The sequence below is a fragment of the Oncorhynchus masou genome, chromosome 1, assembly GCF_036934945.1.
Source record: "Oncorhynchus masou masou isolate Uvic2021 chromosome 1, UVic_Omas_1.1, whole genome shotgun sequence".
NCBI lineage: Eukaryota > Metazoa > Chordata > Actinopteri > Salmoniformes > Salmonidae > Oncorhynchus > Oncorhynchus masou.
This window is the reverse complement of record NC_088212.1, coordinates 12,356,150-12,384,149: the sequence shown is the minus strand read 5'-3', so window position 1 is coordinate 12,384,149 and position 28,000 is coordinate 12,356,150. Positions and strand designations below refer to the sequence as shown.

Genomic DNA, 28,000 nt, shown 5'->3' with positions numbered 1-28,000 from the left:
GGCAAGCGCACGTCGGAGATGTACAGTGAGGGCGGGGTTAAGCATCAAAGATGATTTCTAGCTAATTCAAATGTTCTCAAGTAGCTGGGGCATGAATGAAGTGTATGCTATATAGGATGCTCGAATTATATAGGATGAGGACGAAGAAGCAACCATATTTCTCTGACTGTGACATCCACTCTTTGGGAAGCCATTCGATTTTTACGGTGTTTCTTATGCTATTTATTTCTTATTGACCCATTGTTTATTATATTCCCACCATTGTCTTGTCGACATTATCTGCCATTATGTCGGATACCGCGGATACCGAAGATAATCAGGATATGTTACCGAGTTTGGTCCAGCGGATAGTGCAGCGGATAACAGCGGGAGAGGTAAGTGAACGTCAGATATGATTTATGTTAATGCAAGATCTGTAGCCTGTTGGAGCAAAGCTGGCGTCTTCAGTATTGCTTCGGTTAGATCTAGGTGTGTAGTCTAGGTAGAGGAAGGATGCTCAAGGTTTTGTGCCGTCCTTGGAACAGGATTAGGGATGTAAAGATAAAATGTGCATGAAATATGAGGATTTGTAGATGGCTGTTGTAATTTAGTTTATTCTATATCTATCCATCTTATCTGTATGCTATCTGAAAGTGTGACGTAAGCAGTTCATGTGGGGTGCAAGACTCACAAAGGTTTTTTCTTCTCCATAAAATCTCCATGAAGTCCTTTATTTTCCTTTATCCTTTTATAGGCTGCAAATAAAATCCATTATCTTATGTCAAGGTTGTCAATCATCATAAATCGAAATATTGAATTTAAATATACTAATACGCCTTTGCAGGATACCAAGGGGTTACATACATAAATATACTGCAAATGCAGTCCTACGAAATATTCTAGGCTTTTGACCTATTAGCATACATTATTAAAGACCTATTCCGGAACTTTGGTGACTACTAAGTATATTTTAAACATTCCACTCTGGGCTGGATATGCAATTCATACATGCATAATCTATGAGCAGAATTAATGTTTTACCGCAATTAGCCACGAAATCCATAGTTTGAAAGTGACAGTTTTTTTGGAGGCTGCGCTGCGCCATTTTCCTAAAATTTTCCTCCAAGTTGGCCAGCCCCCTGGAAATTCGAGTTCAACCTTTGAGCTTCAGCCCCTCTCCATAGCGCGAGCGAGAGGCACGTCATGCAACTACAGCAAAGTGAGCGACAGCAATGGCGTGGTCCACAAATCTGCACATATGCGAGATTGTAGCAGTTTTTCCGGGACCAGTTTTGGCTTGTGAAGGCTTCGGTCAGAACTACTGTATACAAAAGTACCAGATAATCTCTTTAATTCGCATCATTTGTGCAACTAGGACCCATGTAACATTTACATTTGGCGTGAACATTATTTTGGACAATGCACCAGATGTGCAAACTGGTAGGGTAAGCTTTAGCCTACATTTCAAGCCATTCATAATTAACATGGGACTCCATGTACTATAATATAGCCTATTCCTAATGTCCTTCCCTAAAAATAATCTTCAATGCTATGAGTGCATGTTCTCTGCAAATGATAGGCCAAGCAGTTGCTATTTTGGTAAAGCAACAATGTAGCAGCTCTCAATTTTGAAACATTGTTGCAAACCTCAGGTTTTGGTAGAGTGCCCTCATACTCAACTGGCGGACCGCAGTCCGGATCTGGACCCAGAATGGGGTCAATACGGACCCCAGGTAACCGACCCCTGGCCTCATATAAACACACACAAGACATGGAACAATTTGTAGAATTGCAGGAATTGTTCTTTAAAAAAGCAAAAACATATTAGACCCATGCAAAATGTGTAGAATTGCGGGAAATTAGCTTTAAAACGGAACAATTTTCTGTCTGCCAATAAGAGTGTGAACAGTGTGATCTGGGGGTTTGTTACTGTAATGACGATATCCATACGGACCTTAGCCACCTAGGAAATGTGTATGACATGACATTCTCAGATGTTCTAGGTGGCAAAGCATTTATCGGCCAGTGAAAGCCGATCCTTTTGCCCTCCCTCTCTTTTAACCAAAAGAGTCATACCGTATCACCGGCACGTTTTGGACTTCCAACCCTTTTTAAACATTGTGCGTTTGAGCTACACTTCTGTGTTGTACGATTGGATTCGTCTATTTCTTCTGCATCCACCGTAGATACCAACCCTTAGTATGTGTGATTAATGTGGGCTGAGCTAGAGCTGTGTTTGTGAGACAAGGATGGATCCCGAAGTTGCCCGGAGCAGGATATTTTATAGAGTCCGAATGGCTTGAGCTACAAACTATTAAAAGCTATCTTCCGTACTCGCAATGGGAGTTATTTTCTGTGATTCCTTTGATTTCCGTCTTCGCATTGGGCTGTCTAGCTCCCGCCCATCCTTTCTTTAGATTGGCGGATACACCTCCATAAATAAAATAACTCCTTGCTCGGTGGGCGAAATGATGAAAAACGCCACCTGCTGGAGGGAGAGCGATTTTCCGTCGAGTTGGGCCTCGCCTTTCTCTTCCTTTTCCTCTTTGATGATGCCCACAAGCTACACAAGGGTCGTTAAAAACACATGTCAAAGTCGTTACACGGAGGTGCCAAGTGTCTTCGGGTTTTCACTCCTCCCTTGTACCTGATTCATGAATTAAGGTCACTAATTAGTAAGGAACTCACCTGGTTGTCCAGGTCTTAATTGAAAGGAAAAAAACAAAACCCCGCAGATACTAGGCCCTTGTTTCGGTATGATGGAGTCCGGGGAACAGTCCGGCTAGTGGATTACCTATCCACTAGACTCCGTAACAGCCCTCCATGTTATGAGTTTGACACTCCTTTTCTACATAGGAGATCATTGGAAATCCTAGGACAAGGTGTCTATAATACTGTAGTAAACTCACATAGTTGTTGTCACAAACTCCAAACAGTTGTCACTGACTAGTTGGATATTAATTACCCAGTGAGCAAACTATTTCTGTAGCCCACTAGCAGAATTCATAAACATACATTTTCCCCCGGTTTTTGCTATGGCTGACTTTTTTATTTATTGAAATGTGTCAATAAAACTCATAAATGGTACTGCTAAGGTCCAGTTGTTTTGTGTTGTACTTGTAGCCCTCATTGTCCTGAAAAGGAAATGGTAAAACACTTAATTGTGAGGCTAAATATAGTCTGGAAATGCAGATAAATGAGTCAGATTTTTTTTACTGGGATCTCGGGACTGATGGGGTTAAATACTCAGGGCTGCAGCATTGTTACTATGGTGATTTCAGTGTCTCCAACCCGCCCCACACAGCTTGTCATTGCTTCAACTGCACCGGCGCTGTTGCTGATTCACGGCTCGCTGTTTCATCCAGAGCGTCTAGTCACGGTATTTAATTCATTGTCGACTCAACAGCGCTCGTGAGTGCAGTAGTCGTAATCTTTAACAAACGCTGGAGAACTTTTAATAAGCTAAACGCCTCAAGAACAAAGAATATATTCATCATGTCTGCAGTGTCGCGACGTAACTCAATTGTATCGGTAAGTGGAAATTGTACAGGTCATACTGGTTTTATATGACTAGCTATATATACTAAGTTAGTAACACCCTCGTGGAACGATACTGATTAATCATTGTTAGAAGTTTACAGACTCCATGGTTGACCTTGCTTTTATTATTTCAAATTGCGAGGTCGAAATTAGGGTATTTCTATAGCAAGAACTCGTCATATGGTGATGAGAATCTGTGGTTCCCTTTTTCCGAGGAATTGTTAGCTTTGCTGTAACCATTTGTGCTTCCTCAGCTAACCAACAAGCTGATGCATGAACTTCCTTAACTACGTGCATAGCCTACCAGTGTAGACGCCACACTTTTTTAAACTTTTGTTTAGGAAAAATCAAATGTATTGATTAGTGTCAGGTGAGTTTGTTTTTGTTTGACTGTTTCAAAGTATTTGAAGTGGGCAAGCCTAATACAGTGAAGAATGTGATTTATTTTAGACGTATGCATAGTCCAATAAATCTGGCTTCCTTTTCAAATTAAATGTTTAAAAAGCAACGATCGGTTCATACTATGTATATTACTGTATGCCAGCGTTTCCCAAACTCTGTCCTGGTTATCCCAAGAAATATATATATTTTTTTTACCTTAACAGTACACAGCTAATTCAAATAATCAAAGCTTGATGTTGATTTGAATAATCTGTGTAATGTAAGGGCAAAAAAACAACAATGTGCCCCCCTTGGGGACCTTAGGACCGAGTTGCTGCAGGCTTAGTCGTGTCCACCTGCCTGCTCTCTCTTGTATGTGGGAGCAGTTCGCCTGAGACTACTGTAGACATAATAGTGCTGTCTGTGTCCACACCAGGTCCCTATCAAGAATATTGAGCGGGAGCTCATTTGTCCGATTTGTAAGGAGCTGTTTACGCACCCCCTCATCTTGCCCTGTCAGCACAGTGTTTGTCACAAGTGTGTGCGAGAGCTGCTACTGTTGAACCATGAGGATTCCTTCGATGCTGGGTCTGAATGTTCCCTCCCTGGGAGCCCAGGACCCCGATCCAGAGTGCCCTCGCCAAGCATGGAGAGGCTGGATAGGCTTGCAAGATCAGGTGCGTTTGGGTTTGGCCAGTCCTCATGCCCATATTGTGATTCTGACAACATCACATGCAATTTGCAGTAAAGTTCTATGGACATTTCATACCTAGGTTCATCTTTCACATGTATTTGCTGGAAGTCATTCTCTAGGTTGTAGAATGAAATGGACACCACCCCTGATCTCATCCAGTTTAAAATCATCATGTTCGATGTTCATACATTCCCTCTAATCTTGTCCACTTTGAGATTGGTCATACGTTTTTTAACAGAATGAAGTAACACGACTAGCGTTTAAGTCATCACTTTTGTTTTGTCTAGATTCTAGTTCCATGTCCGTAAGGCATTCATTTAAAAAATCCTTGAAATTATAGTTCTATTGTGTGGATATTAGTAATACCAAGCAATTTCTTAACACAACATGCCTATCATTTTCAGCACCTTGATAGAATGAGGCTTGAGTTATGTACAGATGGTGGAACGAAGCATGACTGTTATCCCACTGAAGCATTTAAAATGCTTGAGGGGTGGTGGTGGTGGTGGTGGGGGGGAGCAATATTATTATTTGCTTTGCAAAAAAAAAAAACTGAGGTCAATGTCTAAGTCCGCTAGCAGCATGGAGTGAGACATGGCAGTCTGTCACTTAACCATAAGCTGGTCCCTGCCACTCCAAAACACCAACCAATTCACATTTGCCCAACCTGAATGTGCCCATTCTTCATGTCCAGGTCTGCATCTATTAATACAGTGGATACATTCAATGCTGTTTAGAAAACAGGTTTATAGAGCTGGTAAAAAGATAATACTTCCTTGGTCATCTTAAGAATCATTAACTAAAGTACAATCACTGTGGGGTTAGTAACCATTGCACTCATGTGGATTTAGTAAAACATAAATCTGATAATTATGTTGACGATCTTAAAGGACATTATTTAAGGAATATTTTGGTAATGGGGTCCATGATCTACTTCCCCAGAGTCAGATGTACTCGTGGATACCATTTTTATGTCTGTCCAGTATGAAGGAAGTTGGAGGTAGTTTTGCAAGCCAGTGCTAACTAGCGCAACGACTGGAAATCTACGAGTAACACTATCTGCCAACTTCAACTTCCTTCATATTGGACACTGAGGCATAAAATGGTATCTTGCATGTTTATCTGACTCTGGGGAAGTAGATCAAGGACCCCATTGCCAAAATCCTTAAGTATCCCTTTAACATACCTTTCAGTAAAAGTCTTAAATCTCTGACATCATTACAGTAACAGTCGTAGTCATGGTGACAAAACCAGCCTGCGTGGAATGAAATTAACTGAAGCCAGGTCTCCACAATATTTATCAGACAACTGCTTTCAAAGCTAACAATGATTTGTTACTGCAACCTCTGTTTTCTTCACCTTGTTTTATTTGGATTCAGACCAGACTTTTTTTTGTTTTAGAGTGTGCTAAACTCAATGTACCTATAGAGGTTTTGAAATATGTGATTTCACATGTTTTGACCTAAACCTTTTTTAAGAGGGCAGTTTCTTTTAGGCACTGTTGTGTTGGCACTTGTCCACTGTTATTGGAAAAACGTGAGGTGCGACTCCACTTCTGTTCACATACTGTATATGTTAATCTCACTTCACTTCTTTGTCCATTGCTTGCAGCCACACTGCAGAGAAGGTCGTTTGGGAGGAGAGGTAGACGCGGGTTCCATTTTTTGAATAGCTGTAGTAGTGAGTACAGTGTTACTAGATCCCGCCCCCCAACCCCCTCTGTGAACCCCAACTTACTGTTACTCTACTGTACGTAACACACAGCTGACAATAGACCACCTGTTTTTGGTAGACGTGGCATTCTGGCTTTTTAAAAAGTCTACTGAGCAAAGGCATAAATGTAAATGATGTCCTACCAATTTGTCTACATTTGGTGTTTGTTTTTTTGTCCTGGCCTGGTGCTTTCAGGGTTTAGTGCTCCCCTTTCAACACATGCATGTCTTAATAAGTAGGTTGGAGAATGAGCGAGCTACAGCTCTGGATGGGAATCTCGCCGGTGAGAGAAATGGGTATGGACGTAAAGGAATTGGTTTAAAGTGGAATTTCTTAATGCCTGTGCAACTGTAGAGGGGTTTCCCCTCCCTGTCGCCGATGATGCATTCAGTACCTTGTGGAGGAGGCCAGTAGATTAACTTTTAGAAGCAGCAGGGGATCTAGTTCTATGTAACACAACACAGGGGGTTAGTTTTAGATATGCCAAGATTCTCTAGAGCAATTGTGTCAAACTCATTCCATGGAGGGCATAGTGTGTGCAGGTTTCTTTTTTTTCTCCTTTCAATTAATACCTAGACAACCAGGTGAGGGAAGTTCCTTACTAATTAGACCTTGATTCATGAAGTAAAAGGGTGGAGTGAAAACCCGCAGACACTCGGCCCTCTGTGGAATGAGTTTCACATGTGCTCTAGATTATACCACTGCAACCTTCAATCATATGCCGGCTGACAGGCTTGCCCCAAGGAGGCTTTTTTAGCACTATGGTTTAGCTGTAATTGAAAATGATAATGTTTTAGACTCATGTGTTTGTAGAGATTGCTCTTAGCCAGAAGCCAATGTTCTAACCAACTTATTTGTTCTATTTGATGTGACACGCCCCATAAAGCACACACATTTGTGACATGCCCCTAGAGCACAATGCCAAACAAAACAATGGTCTTACTGAAACTTCAGCTGACATTTATCTTTCAGTTTTTACTTATTTTTTTAATGTTGTAGTGCTCAGTAGATGTTTTAAAAAGGCTATGCCGCAATTGTCCTAATGCTAGTAAAGATTCCCTCCATTATAAACACTTCACAACATCTCTCCTAACAAGTGCATCTGACACAAGTATCAAAAATGGCACCAGAATGAGTTCTGCTTGATGCAGGATACCAACCAGTTTTAGAGATCAAGTATTAAAGGCAACCAACAGCTTTGTCTGAAATCCATTCATCTTGACAGTTTATTTTTCAAGTAGAGTTTAAAAAAAAAAAGTGTAGGGAGGATGTATTTCTCCCAGCGTGTACAGTATTTGGTTTAGTCACATACTCTTGGCAAGATTGCCTGCATCCCTTTTGTAATGCAGTCCTGGTTATGGTGATGAGGCTCTGTCGCATTATGATGACTCGGACCATGTTGTTAATGATGTGGTTCTGTAGGTAACCCACCCCTTTGCCCTGCTATAATGGCCTTGCAATGACTCGTCAGTTTTTGCCCTGAGCTCTTTCTCTGCTCTAGCAATCACCCTCTGAATCCCACTGTGGCAGTTGGCAGTGTGTCTCAGCCTGCTACCGTACTCCTTGCTGTAGGCACATGCTGCAGCAACCTCCTCCCTCCCTGACCAGAACACCCACTCAGCCTAAGTATCTGTCCTTTTAATATCGCCTTCAGGCCAGGACACGTGGCCCCCACCTCATCGATTTCCATCCCAATCCCCGCCCTGACCTGCCGCTTCATCCAAAACATCAAGCCTGCTCACCCACTACTCCATCCTCCTCAGTCTGCCATTATTATACACAGTCTCACACACATTCCAAATGCAAACGCCATGATTGACCCGCATGCTTGCTTTGCGCCCACCACTCGTCTGTTGGTGCTCTGCAAAATGATTTTTTTTTTTTTCCTTTGCTTGCCATTTTCCTAAATGCGTTTCATGCTCAGTGACCAGGTCCTGCTGTTTGCATCTGTCATGTGTCATGAATGCCTTTGTCCTCTTATTTTCAAATAATATGCTACAGCTTTGTAGTCTTTCTAGATGATGATGCTTTACAAGGCATCTGGTTGTGATGCATTGAACTGGACAAATGGTTTCAAAATGAATTTCCTCTGCAGGTAGTGGAAATCAATTGCACTCTTACCCTTTGGTTGATCTGTTCTGTCATTGCTTTTTCAGTTAGTTTTGTCAGTGGGTTTCCCACCTTTTACTTTCCACCTGATTTTGTAATTTATTTAAAATCATTTAGATTTTATGTGAATTTTTATGTCCAGGTCATTGTAAACACATGCTCATCCTATCTCTTGTGTGATCCATTGTTGAGGGGTCACCCTGTAGCGAGAGCTGAAGGAAGGACCCGTGTTTGTTCTGTCGGACACTGACCCTTCCAGTCTGTCTGCCTGTATCTGTGCAGGCCCACCCTTTGATTAGTACTCTAATGGCTGTTCTGTCCTAGCAGGCTCCATCTCCTCACCAGGATGGAGACGTGGCTCTGTGACCCCCCGCGTTACCACTTTCCCGTGCCCAGGCTGCCAACACGATGTGGACCTGGGTGAGCGGGGCATGAGCATGCTCTTCCGGAACTTCACCCTGGAGAGCATCGTGGAGCGCTACCGGCAGGCAGCCCGCGCCGCCGTTGCTATCATGTGCAACATGTGCAAGCCGCCCCAGCAAGAGGCCACCAAGAGCTGCATGGACTGCAAGGCCAGCTACTGCAATGAGTGCTTCAAGTTCCACCATCCATGGGGCACCCCCAAAGCCCAGCACGAGTATGTGGGGCCCACCATGAACTTTAGGCCCAAGGTAGATGCCATTGTCCACCTCGGCAGGGTTTTCATTGTTTATCGCAAGCAGGTTTTTCTGGTGTTGATTTTAGAATAGTGATCTGCTCATGTCAATGATGGTGGACGACTCATTGAGTTGATCGGGTACATGGTGCAGCCATCATATGTTGACAGGACTGGTCCTTAACCAGCTCACTAGCTTTCATTGTTGCGATAAGTTTTAATTTGGGCTGACAATACAAGTCTTTTCTCTGCCGGTCTTTTGTTGTGCAGTTGCCCGTTCAGAGCTAATGAATTCTGGGCATTAAAAATTTCCTCCAGTACTACTGTTTTGCATTTTGAGGTGTGACGTGTTTGCGGCATTGAAAATGATTTTCTCACGTCCATCAGGTGCTGATGTGTCCAGAGCATGAGATGGAGAAGGTCAACATGTACTGCGAGGTGTGCCGCCGTCCAGTCTGTCACCTGTGCAAGCTGGGAGGCTCCCACGCCAACCACAAAGTCACATCCATGAGCAGCGCCTACAAGATCCTCAAGGTACCGTATAATGAACTGTTGTCTGGAACCGTTCACTTGACCTGACTTGAAAGGAATCAGGGGTGTGTACTCTAGGAAACAAATGGGCTGAAAGGGGAGGACCGATCTGAATTTGTCCAATAAGAAAGTTTTGTTTTCTGTCGTAAGTATTTTTGCTACGTTGTGTACTAATGAATACATCCTTGGGGAAAGTGTTCGTTTTGAAGTGGTTGTCTGGTCAGTGAAGCAGTGCTGTTCACATACTTTTGGCCATGTAGTATGTCGACACCTGGTCTTCGGAACAAGGCTTCTGTGAAGGCTTTCTACTAGATGTTGGAACATTGTTGCGGGGACTTGCTTCCGTTCAGGGCATTAGTAAGCTTGGGCACTGATTTTGGGCAATTAGGCCTGGCTTGCAGTTGGCATTCCAATTCATCACCAAATGAGTTAGTCAGATTTCTGTGCAGGCCAGTCAATTTCTTTCACACTGATCTCGACGAACCATTTCTGTATGGACTTCGCTTTGTGCACGTGGGAGTTGTCATGCTGAAACAGGAAAGGGCCTTCCACAAACTTGGAAGCACAGAATGATCAAGAACAGCTTTTCCTAAACTCGGTCCTTGGGACACCAAGGGGTGCACATTTTGGGTTTTGCTGTAACACTAGACAGCTGATTCAAATGATCAAAGCTTGATGATTAGTTCATTATTTTAATCAGCTGTGTAGTGTTAGGGCAAAAACTAAAACGTGTCCCCTTTGGGTTCCCGAGGACTGAGTTTGGGAAACCCTGGTCTAGATTGTCATTGTACGTTGTAGCATTACAATTTCCATTCACTGGAACGAAGGGGCCTAGCCCAAACCATGAAAAACAGCCCCTAACCATTATTCCTCCTCCACAAAACATCAGTTGGCACTTTACATTCGGGCAGGTAGCGTTCTCCTGGCATCCGACAAACCCAGATTAGTCCGTCGGACTGCCAGATGGTGAAGCCTGATTCATCACTCTAGAGAACGTGTTTCCACTACTCCAGAGTCCAATGGCGGCGAGCCTTACATCACTCCAGCCGATGCTTTGCATTGCACTTGGTGATCTTAGGCTTGTGTGCGTGCGGCTGCTCGCAATTGGAAACCCATTTTCATTAAGCTCCTAACGAAAAGTTCTTGCTGACGTTGCTTCCAGAGGCAGTTTGGAATTCGGTAGTGAGTGTTGCAACCGAGGACAGACTACTTGTTTAAAACTCATTTTAGCTCACGTTGTGAGCTTGTGTGGCCTACCACTTCTCAGCTGAGCCGTTGTTGCTCCTAGATGTTTCCATTTCTGAAAGGCTAATTGACATAATTTGAGCCAATTGGAGGTGTACACGTGGATGTATTTCAAGGCCTACCTTCAAACTCAGTGCCTCTGCTTGAAATCATAGGGAAATCAAAAGAAATCAGGCAAGACCTCAGGAAAAAAAAATTGTAGACCAAGTCTGATTCATCCTTGGGAGCAATTTCCAAATGCCTGACGGTACCACATTCATCTGTACAAACAATAGTATGCAAACAAGTGTAAACACCATGGGACCATGCAGTTGTCATACCGCTCAGGAAGGAGCCGTCTTCTGTCTCCTAAAGATGAACGTACTTTGGTGTGAAAAGTGCAAATCAATCCCAGAACAGCAAAGGACCTTGTGAAGATGCTGGAGGATACAGGTACAAAACTATCTATCTACAGCAAAACGAGTCCTATATTGACATAACCTGAAAGGCCGTTCAGCAAGGAGGAAGCCACTGCTCCAAAACTGCCATAAAAAAGCTACAGGCTACGGGGGACAAAGATTGATATTTTTGGAGAAATGTCCACTGGTCTGATGAATCAAAAATAGAACTGTTTGGCCATAATGACCATCGTTATGCTTGTAGGAAAAAGGGGAGGCTTGCAAGCCGAAGAACACCATCCCAACCGTGAAGCACGGGGATGGCAGCATCATGTTTTGGGGGTGCTTTGCTGCAGGAGGGACTGGTGCACTTCACAAAATAGATGGCATCTTTAGGCAGGACAATCATGTAGATATATTGAAGCAACATCCCAAGACATCAGTCAGGAAGTGAAAAGCTTGGTCGCAAATGGGTCTTTCAAATGGACAATGACCCCAGGCATACTTCCAAAGCTGTGGCAAAATGGCTTAACCTCTCAAGGGTACGTGGGACATACCGTCCCACCTGACCAACATCCAGTGAAAGTGCAGGGCGCCAATTCAAATGACAAATCTCATCATTAAAATTCCTCAAACGTACAAGTATTATACACCATTTTAAAGAAACTTCTTGTTAATCCAACCACAGTTTCCGATTTCAAATAGGCTTTACGGTGAAAGCATACCATGCGATTATGTTAAGTCGGCGCCTAGTCACAAAAAGCAGAAATGGAGAAAATGATCAGATGGCACTCATAGGACTTCATGTTACATTTATTATTTGTTTTGTTTGATAAAGTTCATATTTCTATCCAAAAATCTGTTTTACATTGGCGTGTTATGTTCAGTAATTGCCTCCAAAACATCTGGTGATTTTTGCAGAGGGCCACATCAATTTACAGGAATACTCATCATAAACATTGAAACATACAAGTGTTAGTCATAGGATTAAAGAAACTTCTCCTTCATGCAACCGCTGTGTCAGATTTCAAAAAAGCTTTACGGCAAAAGCACACCATGCGATAATCTGAGTACAGCGCTTAGCCACCAAAACAAGCCATACAGATACCCGCAATGTTGTGGAGTCAACAAAAGTCAGAAATAGCGTTATAAATATTCACTTACCTTTTGATCTTCATCGGAATGCACTCCCAGGAATTCCAGTTCCACAAATGTTTGGTGTTCGACAATGTTAATCTTTATGTCCAAATACCTCCTTTTTGTTTGCGTTTAGATCACTAATCCAAATGCACAAGGCGTGGGCACTAAGTCCAGACAAAGTCCAAGTTTTTAATTACAGTTCGAATAAACATGTCAAACGATGTATATAATCAGTCTTTAGGAATTTTTTAAATCATTTATCTTCAATAATATTCCAATTCCTTTGTCATTATAAAGGTAACAGAGCTTGTGCGCAATCAACAACTCTGCTTTCAGCCAGACCACTGGTTGAAACAGCTCTTATTCGCTCCCCTTTCACTGTAGAAGCCTGAAACAACATACTAAAGACTGTTGACATCTAGTGTAAGCCTTAGGAAGTGCAATCTGACCCCATTTACACTGTATATTGGATAGGCAAAAACTAAAAACTTCAGATTTCCCACTTCCTGGTTGGATTTTTCTCAGGATTTTGCCTGCCATATGAGTTCTGCTATACTCAGACATCATTCAAACAGTTCTAGAAACTTCAGAATGTTTCCTATCCAAATCTACTAATAATATGCATATCCTAGCTTCTGGGCCTGAGTAGCAGGCAGTTTACTCTGGGCACGCTTTTCATCCGGACGTGAAAATACTGCCCCCTACTCAAAGTTAAGGACAACAAAGTCAAGGTATTGGAGTGGCGGTCACAAAGCCCTGACCTCAATCCTATAGAACATTTGTGGGCAGGACTGAAAAAGCGTGTGCGAGCAAGGAGGCCTACAAACCTGACTCAGTTACACCAGCTCTGTCAGGAGGAATGGGCCAAAATTCACCCAACGTTTTGTTGGAAGCTTGTGGAAGGCTACCATAAACGTTTGACCCCAAGTTAAGCAATTTAAAGGCAATGCTACCAAATACTAATTGAGTGTATGTAAACTTCTGACCCACTGGGAATGTGATGAAAGAAATAAAAGCTGAAATAAATAAACTTATTCTGACATTTCACATTCTTAAAATAAAGTGGTGATCCTAACTGACCTACAACAGGGAATTTTTACTAGGATCAAATGTCAGGAATTGTGAAACTGAGTATAAGTGTAAGTTTGGCTAAGGTGTATGTAAACTTCCGAATTCAACTGTATATACTGTTGTGGGGCAGCAGGTAGCCTGGTGGTTAGAGCGTTGGACTAGTAACCAAAAGGTTGCATGATCGAATCCCCGAGCTGATTAGTGTAAAAATCTGTCATTCTGCCCCTGAACAAGGGGTCGTCATTGAAAATAATAATACTGTTTTCTAGTCTTATTCTGTATGTGAATAGGTTGTCTGCCCACCACTCACACGTGTTTATCTTCCGGTCTCTGGTCCGAAAGCTTATTTCCCATGGAGTTTTTGCATTGTGTGTTTAGACATTGTTTTCTCAACACAGCTCATTCCAGTAGCTGTACGTAGGATTCTTAGAATACAGTATCTTGTGTAAATCTTTGTATAGATTGCATTTGGATTAATTGGATTTGTTCTGACATTTTTATTTGCCTACTTAATTGACACCATTGTAAAGGCGCTAGTAACTTAAGCGTTTTGCTTGAAATATTGAAATATTTATCAGTCATTTGTATCTGCTGAGTGGCACACGTCCACAGGATCAGTTTACCTCTGAGCAGTGTAATCCACATGTGCGGTCATCAACAACAAGCAACCCCCCCCCTCCAGACTAGAGGTCAGTCAGCCACTGAAAGCAGAGGGACAGAGGACTCTGTGTCCTTTGACTGTAATCTTAGAGGCCTATGGACACAGGCACCGGGCCTGACTCATCCATATTTAATGTAATCATTTGTATCTTATGCCTATCTCTCAATTGAACATCTGACGATCTCTCTGCTGGCCGTACTGTATGCAGAGGCATATTGGGTGTTTTGTTCTGATGAACAACCGGAACATTCCGGGATGAGGTAGGATTTCAATCGGTTTTCTGAATGCTCTCAAATGTTCTTTTGTTGTGATACCAACAGGAGAAGTTATCAAAGAGTATCCATTACTTAATCAGCAAAGAGGACCAAGTGAGGACTCAGATTTCCCACCTGGAGGTGTTGATCAATGAAACTGAGGCAAGTAGTTGTTGATGGAATAAAACTAGTCCTGTCTGACTGTCTTTATATTAAATAACAAAGGGACATTGTCTGCACTGAGAAGGAAGGTCACATATTCAAATGCATGTAAATACATAATAATTTGCATGAATTCCACTGCAGAAGGGTTTACTTAGTTTGTACTGTATTATGACGGCTTTCCCTCGTTTGACATTTTGTTGTAATATTACTACTATGCTAGCCTGGTCCCAGATTTGGTTGTGCCATCATTCCTACATTGTCACGCCAAAATCCTTGTGGTAAGGAGGCATGATGGCACAAACAGATTTCTATGCAGTATTATGGCACCATGATGCTTTGACACCCTTCCCTACCTCTACAGGAGAATGGCCAGGTGGCGGAGTGTGGGGCCTATGAGCACTTTGAGCGGCTGTTCCAGACCCTCCAGGAGAGGAAGTCTGAGATGCTGAACTCCATCGAGCAGTCGAGGACGCGGCGTCTGGAGCAGCTCAGGGGCCAGGTGGAGGAGTACCAGGGCATGCTGGAGAATAGTGGCCTCGTGGGCTACGCCCAGGAGGTCCTCAAGGAGACAGACCAATCCTGCTTCGTTCAGACGGCCAAGCAGCTGCACACCAGGTCAGCCTCCGCTCCAGGGACAAATTTCCCCTAGGTGCAGATCTAGGTTCAGCTTCCCCTCCTCCAATCATAACCTAAACCAGTAGTGGGGAATTGCTAATCTGAGGGAAGATCATCTTCTAGGGCAATTTCACCCAACACTGTCAGCCTCCAGCCCTGACTGCCACTCCCAACACATTAGTATACAAAGGCACAGTAGAGACTGGCTCTCGACGGTTACCATCAGTGGCGATTATCACCATTGTTTAATAAAGGTGAGTAATTTAAAGGACCCCTTTTCAAACTATTACAGGCCAGAATGCCATTTCCCTGTGGCTGCTTTTGTTATCTAGGTTTCCTAATGGGGATTTGGGCCCTGTGACTCCTCCAGTACTAAAATAAACCTGCTTACGGGTAGGTTGAGGGTGTCGAAGATCCATGACACCAAGTATCAGGGACACTGGGACAGATTGGAATGGTGAAGTGCTGTTTACATTCCCCATGTCCTGCTCGAGCTCTAATCCTGCTAATTGATCTAAATGTGTACAACAAAAAAGCAGCTTTGGGACTTCACCTAACACTGTTACCGTCACCCGCCCACACAAGTCTCCCATGCTCATTTATCTTGCCCGGGAAATCCATCTCTGATAGTGGTCTCTTTGCTAGCATGTATTTATTTTGAATCCCCATTAGTTCCTGCCAAGGCAGCAGCTACTCCTCCTGGGTTCCAGCAACATTAAGGCAGTTATACATTTGATAAACATTACAATACATTCGTAACAGATTTCACAACATTAAGTGTGTCCTCAGGCCTCTACCAACACATCTATAACACAAAATCCATTGTGTATAGTGCATATGTTATGTGTTTGTATGCATGTCTGTTTGTTGCTTCAGTCCCTGCAGTATTGTTATCAGATTTAAAAAAAATATATATATATATATATAATATACTGCTGGAATGAGTTACTTGATGTGGAATAGTTCCATGTAGTCATAGCTTTATGTAGTACAGCGTGCCTCCCATAGTCTGTTCTGTGCCAGTAGTTCAAACAGACTGGTGCATTCAACATGTCAATACCGCTCATAAATACAATTAGTGATGAAGTCAATCTCTCCTCCACTTTGAGCCATGTGATTGACATGGATATTATTGTCAGCCATCTGTACATCCAAGGGACAGCTGCCCTGTTCTGAGCCAATTGCAATTTTTCTAAGTCCCTCTTTGTGGCACATGACTGAACAGTAGTCCAGGTGCGACAACTAGGGCCTGTAGGACCTGCCTTGTTGATAGTGCTGTTAAGAAGGCAGACCAGTGCTATTATGGACAGACTTCTCCCGATCTTCGCTACTGTTGTATGAATGTTTTGACCATGACAGTTTATAATCCAGGGTTCCTCCAAGCAGTTTAGTAACTTCAATTTCCACATTATTTATTACAAGATTTAGTTGCGGTTTAGTGAATGATTTGTCCCAAACACAATTATTTTAGTTTTTTAAATATTTAGGACTAAATTATTCCTTGCCACCGTTCTGAAACTAACTGCAGCTCTTGAAGTGGTGCAGTCATTTCAGTAGCTGACGTGTATAGTGTTGAGTCATCCGGATACAGACACACTGGCTTTACTTAGTCTACGTTTTTTCCCCCAGCAACAGACTATGATCGATAATGTCAGAAGCTGCACTGAAGTCTAACAAAACAGCCCCCGCTTTCTTTTTATCATCAGTTTCTCTCAGCCAATCAGTCATTTGTGTAAGTGAAGTTCTTGTTGAATGTCCTTCCCTATAAGCGTGCTGAAAATCTGTCAATTTGTTTACTGTAAAATAGCATTGTATCTGGTCAAACTATTTTTTTTTCCTGAAATTAACTAAGGGTTGGTAACAAGCTGATTCGTTGGCCGTTTGAGCCAGTTAAGGGGCTTTACTATTCTTAGGGAAGGGAATTACTTTTTCTTTCCTCCAAGCGTAAGGGCACACACTTTCTAGTAAACAATATTGACAATATTAGACAATATTGTCCGCTATTGTCCTGTAGTAAGTTGTCAGACCCCGGTGGCTTGCCATTGTTGCTAGACAACTATTTTTTTCACCTCTTCAACACTTGCTTTACCGAATTCAAAATGATAATGCTTGTCTTTGATAATTTGGTTGGATATACTTGGATCTGTAGTGTCAGCGTTTGTTGCCTTCATTTCGTGCCTTCTTTTGATTATCTTGCCAATGAAAACAGCATGAAATTAGTTGTCATATCAATGAGTTTTGTGATGTATGAGCCATCTGATTCAATGAATGATGGAGCTCTGTTTGCTTTTCTGACAAACATGTCATTTAAGTTGCTTCAAAGTTTTTTTTTTTTACTGTCTTTGTCATTTCTTTGTTTCATTGTGTTGTTTATTTTTGTTTAGTCAGTTTTCCCAATCGGTTGTACAGCCAGACCTATTCGCCATCTCTTTTGCCTCATCCCTCTCAACCATACAATAAAAAAAAAAATCCTCATCAATCCATGGGGATTTAAGTCATTTTCTTAATGGATGCATTGCTTATCCCAGTTAGTAACTGGGATAAGCAATTTCATGAATGTGTGTAGTGCAGCGTCTGGTTGCTCAAAATGGACCAACAAATATTATTCACATCAACAACCTCGCTACAAAACCTATTGTATGTATTGTCATTAAACTAGAGTAGAGGAACGAACAGCTCCAACCCAGCACCAGGATCATGCCAGGGTTGTATTATACACTATTAGACCCAGCCTTTGGAACTTTGGTTTTCTTAGATATGACTACTATATTGTGATCACTACGTTCGATGAAAGTAGAATCCAAACTAATTTCTGCATCGTTTGGTAAGATATGATCAACACATGTTGATGATTTCATTCCTGTATTGTTTGTAACTACCCTGGTAGGTTGATAACGTAAACCAGGTTGCAGGCACTAGTTTGAAGCTTAAATTGAACCTTTATTTAACTAGGCAAGTCAATTAAGAACAAGTTCTTATTTACAATGACGGCCTACCGGGGAACAGTGGGTTAACTCCCTTGTTCAGGGGCAGAATGACAGATTACCATGTAAGCTCTGGGAATCTATCCAGCGATCTTTTGGTTACTGGCCCAACACTCTAACCACTAGGCTACCTGCCGCCTAATGAGTGGGCAGCCTGATGAAAGCCAGTCAATTTTTAAATCACCCAGAAAATATACCTCTGTTGATATCACATACATTATCAAGCATTTCACACATTATCCAGATACTGACTGTTAGCACTTGGTCTATAGCAGCTTCCCACCAGAATTGGCTTTAAGTGAGGCAGATGAACCTGTAGCCAAATTAGCCAACAGTATTTAACATGAGATCCTCTCTAAGCTTTACAGGAATGTGTTTCTGAATATAAAGAGAAACGCCATCTTTTCTGTAATGTTATAACCATGTATTGCTACCACTATCATCAAAGGTGTTCTGTGTGAGTTTGAGGCATAAAATCAATATCATCTGTTACTAGCAAATTACTGATTTTTGTGAAGCTACATATGTTAACGTGGGCTTTTCTTAACACTTCTGAGATGCTTGATAATTTCTTGCTTTACTGGGAAGCCTAGCAGAGCTGCAATAGTCTCGTAGCCAGTTATGGAGGGCAGCCATTCACTTTGTTCACTACAAAGCGAATATCTGCCATTTTGTTCTTTTCTTTCCAGAATTGCAAAATCCACCGAGTCTCTGAGGACGTTCCACCCCGCGGCTGACCCCTCCTTTGATGAGTTTGTGCTGGAAACTTCCAGAGAGGAGACTATGCTGAAGGAGCTATGTTTTGGGGGAGGTGAGTACCCCACCCCACACTCCTAATATGTAAAAATGTATGCAGACATTGCAATGCAAGCCCAAAGTTTGACCTTCATTTGTTGACACTCCTTATTGGTTCCCCTTTAACTCACCTCCGCCTCAACCTGTCAGTCACTTTCACCTCCTCCTGGGCTCTGCTCTCTGTTAAGACACTGGTAACCAGAAGCACTTTTAATTAAATAAGCCGGTTACACTCCTGATATACACACAGGGATTTTGGCACAGAGAGCATTGCAGGGCTTTTTGCTGGTCCACTGCTTTGCATATAGACTTGATTTAGAGAAAAGGGAACTGTGCAGCGGGCTGGATATAATTATGTTCCTGTGAATAGGAACTGATTTGACATGCGCATATTAAGTAGGGGCAGCGCTACCCTGGAAGTAAACAGGAGGCTTCTTAATGGCTCCCATCTAACTGTGGCTGTCCTCGGAATGAGTTCCAACCCTGCTCCCTCTGTCCCACAGGTATTACTGTGTGTATTGAATGGGCTTTTGGGCTCGTCGCGCTATAAAGATTACTGACCACAAAGGGGCCCTGCTTTGTCTCCCCGTAGAGAGACGAACGGTCATCTGTGTTCGTTAGCGACAGTTGGTTGGCAGAGTGGGGGCCAGGCTGACCTTGAGGACATGTTTCAGACCTGTAGAAGTGGGCTACATGGAGCAGCGCTGCATGGATTTTTCATTAAACTAGACCAGACAGAGTAAAGGAACAAACAGCTCCAACCCAGCACCAGGATCACTCCAGGGTCGTCTTCACAAGTCAACAAATGGAAGGAAACAGTATGGGTGGGGGTCTGGGGAGGGTGACAGTGACCTCCCAGATACTGTATATCACCCAAAGAGGTGATGTGTAATTTCAACCCCAGTACTCAAGCAGATCTCATTACGGTGTTGTGGAGTCTTCTATGCTCTCACTGGCTCTATATTTGAATCTATCCTCCCACTAGTTGAACCATAAAGGCATTGTGTTCTCCCCCTTCCTAATCCAGCCCCTCCAGAGGCTGCAGTCTGGTCTCACCGCCAGTGAGAAACGAGGAGAAGCCTCTGTTTGGTGTAATGCCTGTCCTGTCCTGTCCCGGCCGTAGCCTGATCAATAGGTTGTTTCTCTGAGAATAGCGGCGCTCTCAGGCTGGTAGCCCGCTGGTTTGGCCGGCCGCCCAGTCCCCCCCCAAGTCCTGATCAAGCTGGACCTGGCTGTGGCTGACAGGAAGCTATGTCTGCAGTGAGGGGAGGGGAGGTGAAGGATTTGCAAAGTGCTTTTCCTGGCAATATTTTATTTTAGCTTCTCAATCTTCCTGTTCATAGTCTTTCTGAACTGAGTTCAGTCACATCTCGTAAGAACTCCATGCACTTACATAAACCAATGTGTCAAACTAAAAATAAAAAGATTTCCAGATAACCAATATAATTTTAAAATAAGGTCTAGCATGTTTTGTATGGACCGTTATGTCTCTGTCAAGGCTTGCTTATGTTAGTTGGTCAATTTAGATATTTGTATTTTTTTGGGAGACTTGGACTTTAACCCGACCACCTCAGTCTGCCATTTCCTTTTCTCCGCTCTCTCAGTCCCAGAGCCTCCCATCATTGATCTGTCCCGTAGTCACGTCTACAACGAGGGCTTGTTGTGCTGGCAGCTGGCTGAGGATACCCTGGCCACAGACCACCAGGTGCTGGAGTACAGGAGGCTGGGCGCGGAGCAGGACGGCGACAGCCGCTGGCGCCTCACAGACAGGGTGTACGGCCCTAGCACAGTGGTGTGTGATCTGGAGGCCGACAGCCTCTACTCGTTCCGAGTCCGCAGCTGCCGCAACTCCCTCTACAGCCCCTACAGCCCAGAGGTCACCTTCCACACACCACCTGCCCCAGGTAGGCTCCAGGCACTGATGTCTCACAAACGCACTGAGGATGATGTCGTTTTCATGTGTAGGGTTGGAACTAGTGATGGGTAGGGAGAGAGGTGGGCCTGGGCCATATTCTGAAACACGGCACTACTGGAATAGCAACTCGTAACTCGGCAATCATGTAACAATGCTTCAACGCCATTTCTGTGTTGCAGGAACTGGGGAAAACAAGTATACTGGGCTCTATAGTTGACGTATATCTACTAGGCTGTGAAAGTAGATTACAACTAGACAGATGCTCCACTGTTCAAAGTGAACTATGGAATAAAATACAGGGGACAGTTATGAAATTGCCGTGTGACTATCACTTCTGCAACCCATCTCCTTTAATGGATTGCATAAATCACAGCCTTTTGAATGCTTTGTTTCTTTTAGACTGACTGAAGTGCAGCAGAGTCCCAGAGTAACAGTATATCTGCTTACGACTTTGTCTTTCTGCCTCTGATGGTTAAGTGCTCTGATTTTTAACTGTCATATACTGTCTGTAAAGCACTAGATCTCTTTAATTCCTCAAGTCTATTGAAGTGGACAGTCCTCACGAGAGGTCGACCGATTTAATCGGCAGGGCCGATTTCAAGTTTTCATAACAATCGGAAATCTCTATTTTCGGGCGCCGTTTTCCGATTTTTTTTATTTTTTTTTATTTTTAATTTTTTTTTTATACCTTTTTATTTAACTAGGCAAGTCAGTTAAGAACACATTTTCAATGACTGCCTAGGAACTGCCTTGTTCAGGGGCAGAACGACAGATTTTCACCTTGTCAGCTCAGGGGTTTCAATCTTGCAACCGCACTGTTAACTAGTCCAACGCTCTAACCATTGCACTCCACGAGTAGCCTGCCTGTTACGCGAATGCAATAGAAGCCAAGATAAGTTTAATGCTAGCTAGCAATTTATCTTGTAAAAAACAATCAATCATCACTAGTTATAACTACTAATCCAGTTTAGCAGGCAATATTAACCAGGTGAAATTGTGTCATTTCTCGTGCGTTCATTGCACGCAGAGTCAGGGTATATGCAACAGTTTGGGCTGCCTGGCTCATTGCGAACTCATTTGCCAGAATTTTACATAATTATGACATACATTGAAGGTTGTGCAATGTAATAAAAATATTTAGACTTAGGGATGCCACCCATTAGATAAAATACCGAACGGTTCCGTATTTCACTGAAATAATAAACGTTTTGTTTTCGAAATGATAGTTTCTGGATTTGATCATATTAATGACCAAAGGCTCGTATTTCTGTGTGTTGTTGTTATAATTAAGTCTGATTTGATAGAGCAGTCTGACTGAGCAGCAGCAGGCCCGTAGTCATTCATTCAAACAGCACTTTCGTGCGTTTTGCCTGCAGCTCTTCGCAAGCACAGCGCTGTTTATGACTTCAAGCCTATCAGCCTAATGGCTGGTGTAACCAATGTGAAATGGCTAGCTAGTTAGCTGGGTGTGCACTAATACCGTTTCAAACGTCACTCGCTTTTAGATTTGGAGTAGTTATTCCCCTTGCGCTGCAAGGGCCGCGGCTTTTGTGGAGTGATGGGTAACGATGCTTCGAGTGTGGTTGTTGTCGATGTGTTCCTGGTTCGAGCCCAGGTAGGGGCGGGGAGGGGGACGGAAGCTATACTGTTACACTGGCAATACTATAGTGCCTATAAGAACATCCAATAGTCGAAGGTATATGAAATACAAATGGTATAGAGAGAAATAGTCCTATAAATACTATAACTACAACATAAAACCTCTTACCTCATGTTAAAAGGAACCACCAACTTTCATATGTTGTCATGTTCTGAGCAAGGAACTTAAACGTTATCTTTTTTACATGGCACACATTTTTACATAGTACATATTACTTTCTTCTCCAACACTTTGTTTTTGCATTATTTAAACCAAATTGATCACGTTTCATTATTTATTTGAGGCTAAATTGATTTTATTGATGTATATTAAGTGTTAATTCAGTATTGTTGTAATTGTCATTATTACAAATAAAAATCGGCCGATTTAATCGGTATTGGCTTTTTTGGTCCTCCAATAATCGGAATCAGCATTGAAAAATCATAGTCGGTCGACCTCTCGTCCGAACTTCCATGTGTGTGTACAATTGCTGATCCATTTGGATTTTGTTTCTCCTCCGTTGCCTTATTAGTCTGCAGTAAACTATGGCTGAGAGCTGGGTCTACTGGATTGAAGCCCAGTGATAGGACTGGGAACCCACATTCCTGTGTCCTGGGGATTTTTCGCAGTGGGGTGCGCAGTGTGTTAGTAATGAGGTGGAATTCTGGGTCAATGCAGGCTTCAGACAGACCAGACATAACAGTAGCTGCAACACGCCTCACAAGTCAGTGTAGGCATACTTATCATTACTGTACGACAATACATTTTGTCTTATTTTTTTAATGAAGGTTATCTTTAAGATCACTCAAGTTTGTGTCGTTCATGCAACAAGTGGTAAACGGCTAGTATTTTTGTGAATAAATATGAATTAAATGCTTTACCATGGCGACAGAATGCAATGGCTCATTGCACAGGCATAGCTATTTTAGTTGGTAAGTGAATAGTAATTATGGCCTTTGGCGTTGTAACTATTTTGAGACATGAGCCGCAGCAGATGTGGCTTAAATCATTTAAAATAACCTTACATGAGAAATAAAGCATTGTTTGTCTTGTAAATGGCTACATTTGGAAGTTCTGTCAATTCCTTCACTTTTTTTAAAGATCATAACAAGGGCGCCCTCATGTGACACTTTATGAAAGCCCACCTTCTCGCTGACATCCTGAGACGATGATCAAACAGGACATTCTATCTGCGTCTGACTGTTCCTTTTGTGTTGCTCTTTTCCTGTAGCATTTGGCTTCCTATTCAACGACAATTGCGGCTTCAGCTCGGAGCGGCTGGCGTTGAGCAGGCGCCGTGACTCTGTGGAGAGCATGGCCGGCATGGCCTTCCTGCTGGCTGCTGAGCGTGTGCAGACAGGCAGTTACATGGGCCTGGACTACATCATCGGTGACACGGGCATCTCTCAGGGCAGACACTACTGGGCCTTCCGCGTGGAACCCCACTCCTACCTGGTCAAGGTGGGCGTGGCCTCTGATTCCAAACTGCTGGAGTGGTTCCACAACCCCCGAGACACTAGTAGCCCCAGGTAAACTCTGCCGCCTCAGACTAACTCTATCACTCACTAAGGATTAGGACTGAGTCACAAAGAAGCCTGCGACGTAAGAAGCATTAACTTGTAAACCAGGGGTGTCACTCTTTCCATGGAGGGCCTAGTGTCTGCTGGTTTTTCTTTTCAGATAGCCCTAGACAGCCAAGTGAGGAGTAGCTTACTAATTAGTAACCTTAATTGATCAATCAAGTACAAGGGAGGAACGAAACCCTACAAACGCTCAGCCCTCCGTGGAATGAGTTGGACATGTGCTTTCGAGGGTTAATTCACAGAAAAGGCCTTCGTTTTTCAACAATTCTTTCAAATATGTTTCTGCTATTACCTACTGTGGTTTTACTGTTATGTATATTTGAACAGGCTTCCAAGTAACAATGAGGAAACAATCAGTGTGACAGTATTATTGACTGGGCTGTAGTAGGCTGACTGCTGCCTGTCTCCCACCTCCAGGTACGACCACGACAGTGGACACGACAGTGGCAGCGAGGACACGTGCTATGATCTGTCCCAGCCCTTTACTCTGCTCACTGTGGGGATGGGCAAAATGTTCCTCCCCAAAGCCTCCATCTCTGCCGGCAGTGACCACGGTGACCACAGCAACCGGGTGCTGCCTATGCCACAGCGTATCGGCGTGTGCCTAGACTACGATGCGGGCCGGGTCTACTTCTATGATGCAGACACCATGAGGTGCCTTTACGAGCGGCAGGTGGACTGCTCCGGTACCATGTATCCTGCCTTTGGCCTCATGGGGAGTGGCAAGGTTCATCTAGAGGAGTTCATCACAGCAAAGCGGCTGTCGTATATGTGAGATGCTGGGCCTTCCACACACACGGGTCTCTCCCGCTCAACACTTGCCTTTGCGTTCATGTTGGTCTCTGCTTTCAGTCAGGTATGTTTGTAATGATTTTGTTTTTGTCTGCAGTATTTCAGCTGACTATTATTAATCCAGGTCTTTGTTTTTTTTAATGAACACCTATTTATGTATCACTACTAAGTCCAGTAAAACGTAGCCAAGAGAAACCTGAAGAGCCTTGCAGCTACGTCTATGCCTCTGTGCCTTTCACAATAAATAGATAATCTAACAAATGATATGATTTGTTTAACCGTGCACAACAGCAAGGCAAGTCATCACTTACAAGGGTGGGTGAGTGTGTGTAGGTCACAAGGACCCCCTCGGTTGAGAAACATCCCTACCAAAAATGTGTAATACAAATCATACCTAATCAATGTCCTTAGTCAAGACCAGTCAAGATCTGTCAACACCAGTTTGTTACACTGCATTTGATTTGACACATGCTCAAATAATTGGCTCTTTTTATTTTTAGACTAGCACACTTTCTTGCACTTAATGTCACTACCTAACCACTCTGAACACTATTTCAATGCAGAACACATTTATCTGAATCGTAACACTAAACATCCACGTTCAGGGTGTTATTCTAACGAGGTCTGTGTGTGCTACTCAGACGTAAATCGTGCTTTGCTGTCAGTGGGAGACTTGTTGTCACGTGCGGATCTCGACTTAAAATTACACTCACGGAGATTAAATTATCACGTTAATGAATTTACCTTGCACTGCTGCCTCGGATGCAGTTGTTCAATAGCAGTGAATGTTTTCTGTTTAGCACTGGGAATTCTGTTTTGCACTGGGAATGTGAAACTTCAAACACTACAGGTTCTCACTACACAAACTGTCCCACGGAACTCTACTACGATGAGACTTCTTCCTGACACATGTCATGTTAGTGTACAGAACGTTGACGATTGGCTCTTGAGTATCAGCTAGGACAACAAGGTTTTAGGGCATACCATGGGTCTGTTCAGCCGAGTGCAGCGTTTCACAGAAATATATTGTGTAAACTGATCAGATGCTTTGTCCTCTAGAAAAGGGAGTAATTTTGTCTCTATACATTTTCTATTTCTGAATGGTTACCCCTGCTGAACAGTGCCCCGGTCCCCTCTGGCTTCCTTACATGGGTTTTTGGACAATATTTGTACATATGTTTTGTTTTCTTGAGGGTTAGGATAATCTGTTTTTCTCAGGTTTGTGGCCTATCAGCCCTGGAAAACTATACCTTTCTCCTCAACAGAATTGTGCTTTTCTTTGCGGCTTCCATAAATGCATTAGTAATTTACTGTACCCTAATCTCAGCCTTTTAAGATTGTTCATATATCCAATAATAAACTGAAATTAACTATTTTAAATGTTTACATTAATGTACATATCTAGTGGCATTATTTTTTGGGAGATAAAATAAGTCATAGATCTGCAATTTGTTTTCTTTGAGTTTGTATGTGCTGTAAAGTTTCTCAGCCTTATCAAACTTGAGCAATTTGGGAAATTGGTGGAAAATTGTAGTTGGAACTAGATCATGTCTGACTGAATTTGTCAAGGGAGCATTTTAAATCTGGACGCCTCCTTTTCTGTGTTGTGATGTTTTAGGTCCATTTGAGTGTTGCGTATCCTAGAATTTGCTGCGTTAATTGTTTTGCTTATCTGAATCATGTACATTTATTTTGAGGAACAATAATCTGTAGTCTTAATTTTAAATCCTAGCTGCTTCAGAATTGGTGCGCATAATTCTCTACCATTCCTTTTAGAACACAACACTTCTACCTGTTCCTTTTTTAAATGACTGTTAACACCTTTTAAAAAGTCTATGCACTTAATTAACAGGTTCGGGATTGTGTTTATCACAGAATGTATTATTTACAGAACAAATTGAATGTCTCGTAGGTGCGTTTTTGTTAATTTGCTTATCTTGGGTCAAGTCACTAGTGGCCACAGGAGTTGTCTTTCACGGTAGATATTTGCTATTGTGCTCGTCTTATTCTAGCTACTGTACATATCCACTGCTGATTGTAGAAAAAGGGAATCCTATGGTTTTCAGTAGTAAGTTAAACCAAATGTTCTGCAGACACTCAGTCTAATGGTTCAAGCTAGCACTTTAAACGGTAGCATGTATGCCTCGGCTGTGCAGGTCTGTGAATTGTTGTGCAATATTACGTACACTGCAGGGAATAGACCTGTTGTATTCTCCTATTGTAAGTAATGGGATATGTGATGTTCGCTTTCTGTGAGTGATGCTTTGATGTACATTAAGCGTTATCTGTCATCATTCTTAACGTAGTATTTTATTTGCTGTTTGGGAATTTGTATGAAATAAACAATTAAACCAATTGTGTGTAGCTAATTTTGTGTTCACTTTGAGTAAGGTTTTATAAATGGTATGTGTCTCATCTGTCACCCTCCTGGGAAATTGGTTCTCTAGATAAAGAGCATTCTGAGAGTGAAGTGCAAGGAAAATACTGACCTTTCTCTCACTCAGACCCTGATCTACCCATCCTCATTAAACAGCATGTGATGCTACTGCCTCTGCAGCTTATCTACCCTTACAAAAGTTATACAGGTAATCTACACAATTACTTCTGAGGCAGGAATTCTGTAGGATTTATGAAATCCTGAAGGGTAAAGTTGACTTGGACTCATGCAGGAATCGGTTGTATCGTGCAGGAAGTTTCAAAGATCCTTCACCTCAGGTAAAAATCAATCAATATTCCTACAGGGTCAGCTAAAATTATTTCAGGAGTCCTGTAGGGGCAGAATCTGCAGGATTTGTTACTCCTGCAGAACATGCTATTTCTACAGGAAAGTGACAATGAATATTGTGGGGATTTTCTTACAGGAGCAAATATCCTACATGATTCCCACATTAAAAAAAAAGTAGGATATTTGTGACTATGAAATCTACTAAAGGTCCTGCAAGATTTTTCCTGTACAAATGTTCCTGTAGAAATCCAGCTTTTTTTTTTTGCGCTATTGTGCAAATTGATCTGTTACATGTTTAACAGTGTTTTGACTAGTGTTGTTGTTGGAAACTAATTGGTACCAGCAGACTACAGCAGCGGAACCATTTCCTCAGACAGGGGAGGACTGACGGTTTTAACCCTTCATCTCTGTAAGGCTGGGTTACCTTGGTGAGGTGG

General features: G+C 42.6%; 1 protein-coding gene across 4 annotated transcripts; it reads left to right on the top strand.

The window, feature by feature from the left end:
* On the top strand, window positions 1-27,193 carry LOC135515872 (E3 ubiquitin-protein ligase TRIM36-like). Of its 4 annotated transcripts, none has more exons than XM_064939708.1 (11): window positions 1-374; window positions 4,337-4,577; window positions 6,206-6,274; window positions 8,744-9,087; window positions 9,459-9,605; window positions 14,417-14,512; window positions 14,877-15,130; window positions 18,804-18,925; window positions 20,514-20,813; window positions 23,695-23,992; window positions 24,464-27,193. In XM_064939708.1, the coding sequence occupies exons 1-11, from the start codon at window positions 288-290 to the stop codon at window positions 24,819-24,821; spliced, it is 2,316 nt and encodes a 771-aa protein (XP_064795780.1). In that variant the 5' UTR covers window positions 1-287; the 3' UTR covers window positions 24,822-27,193. The 4 variants fall into 4 exon arrangements, with proteins under 4 accessions (XP_064795780.1, XP_064795946.1, XP_064796032.1 ...); XM_064939791.1 differs by lacking the exon at window positions 1-374 and adding an exon at window positions 3,043-3,510; XM_064939874.1 differs by lacking the exon at window positions 6,206-6,274 and having other exon boundaries at window positions 2-374.
* The last annotated feature ends 807 nt before the right edge of the window (window positions 27,194-28,000 follow it).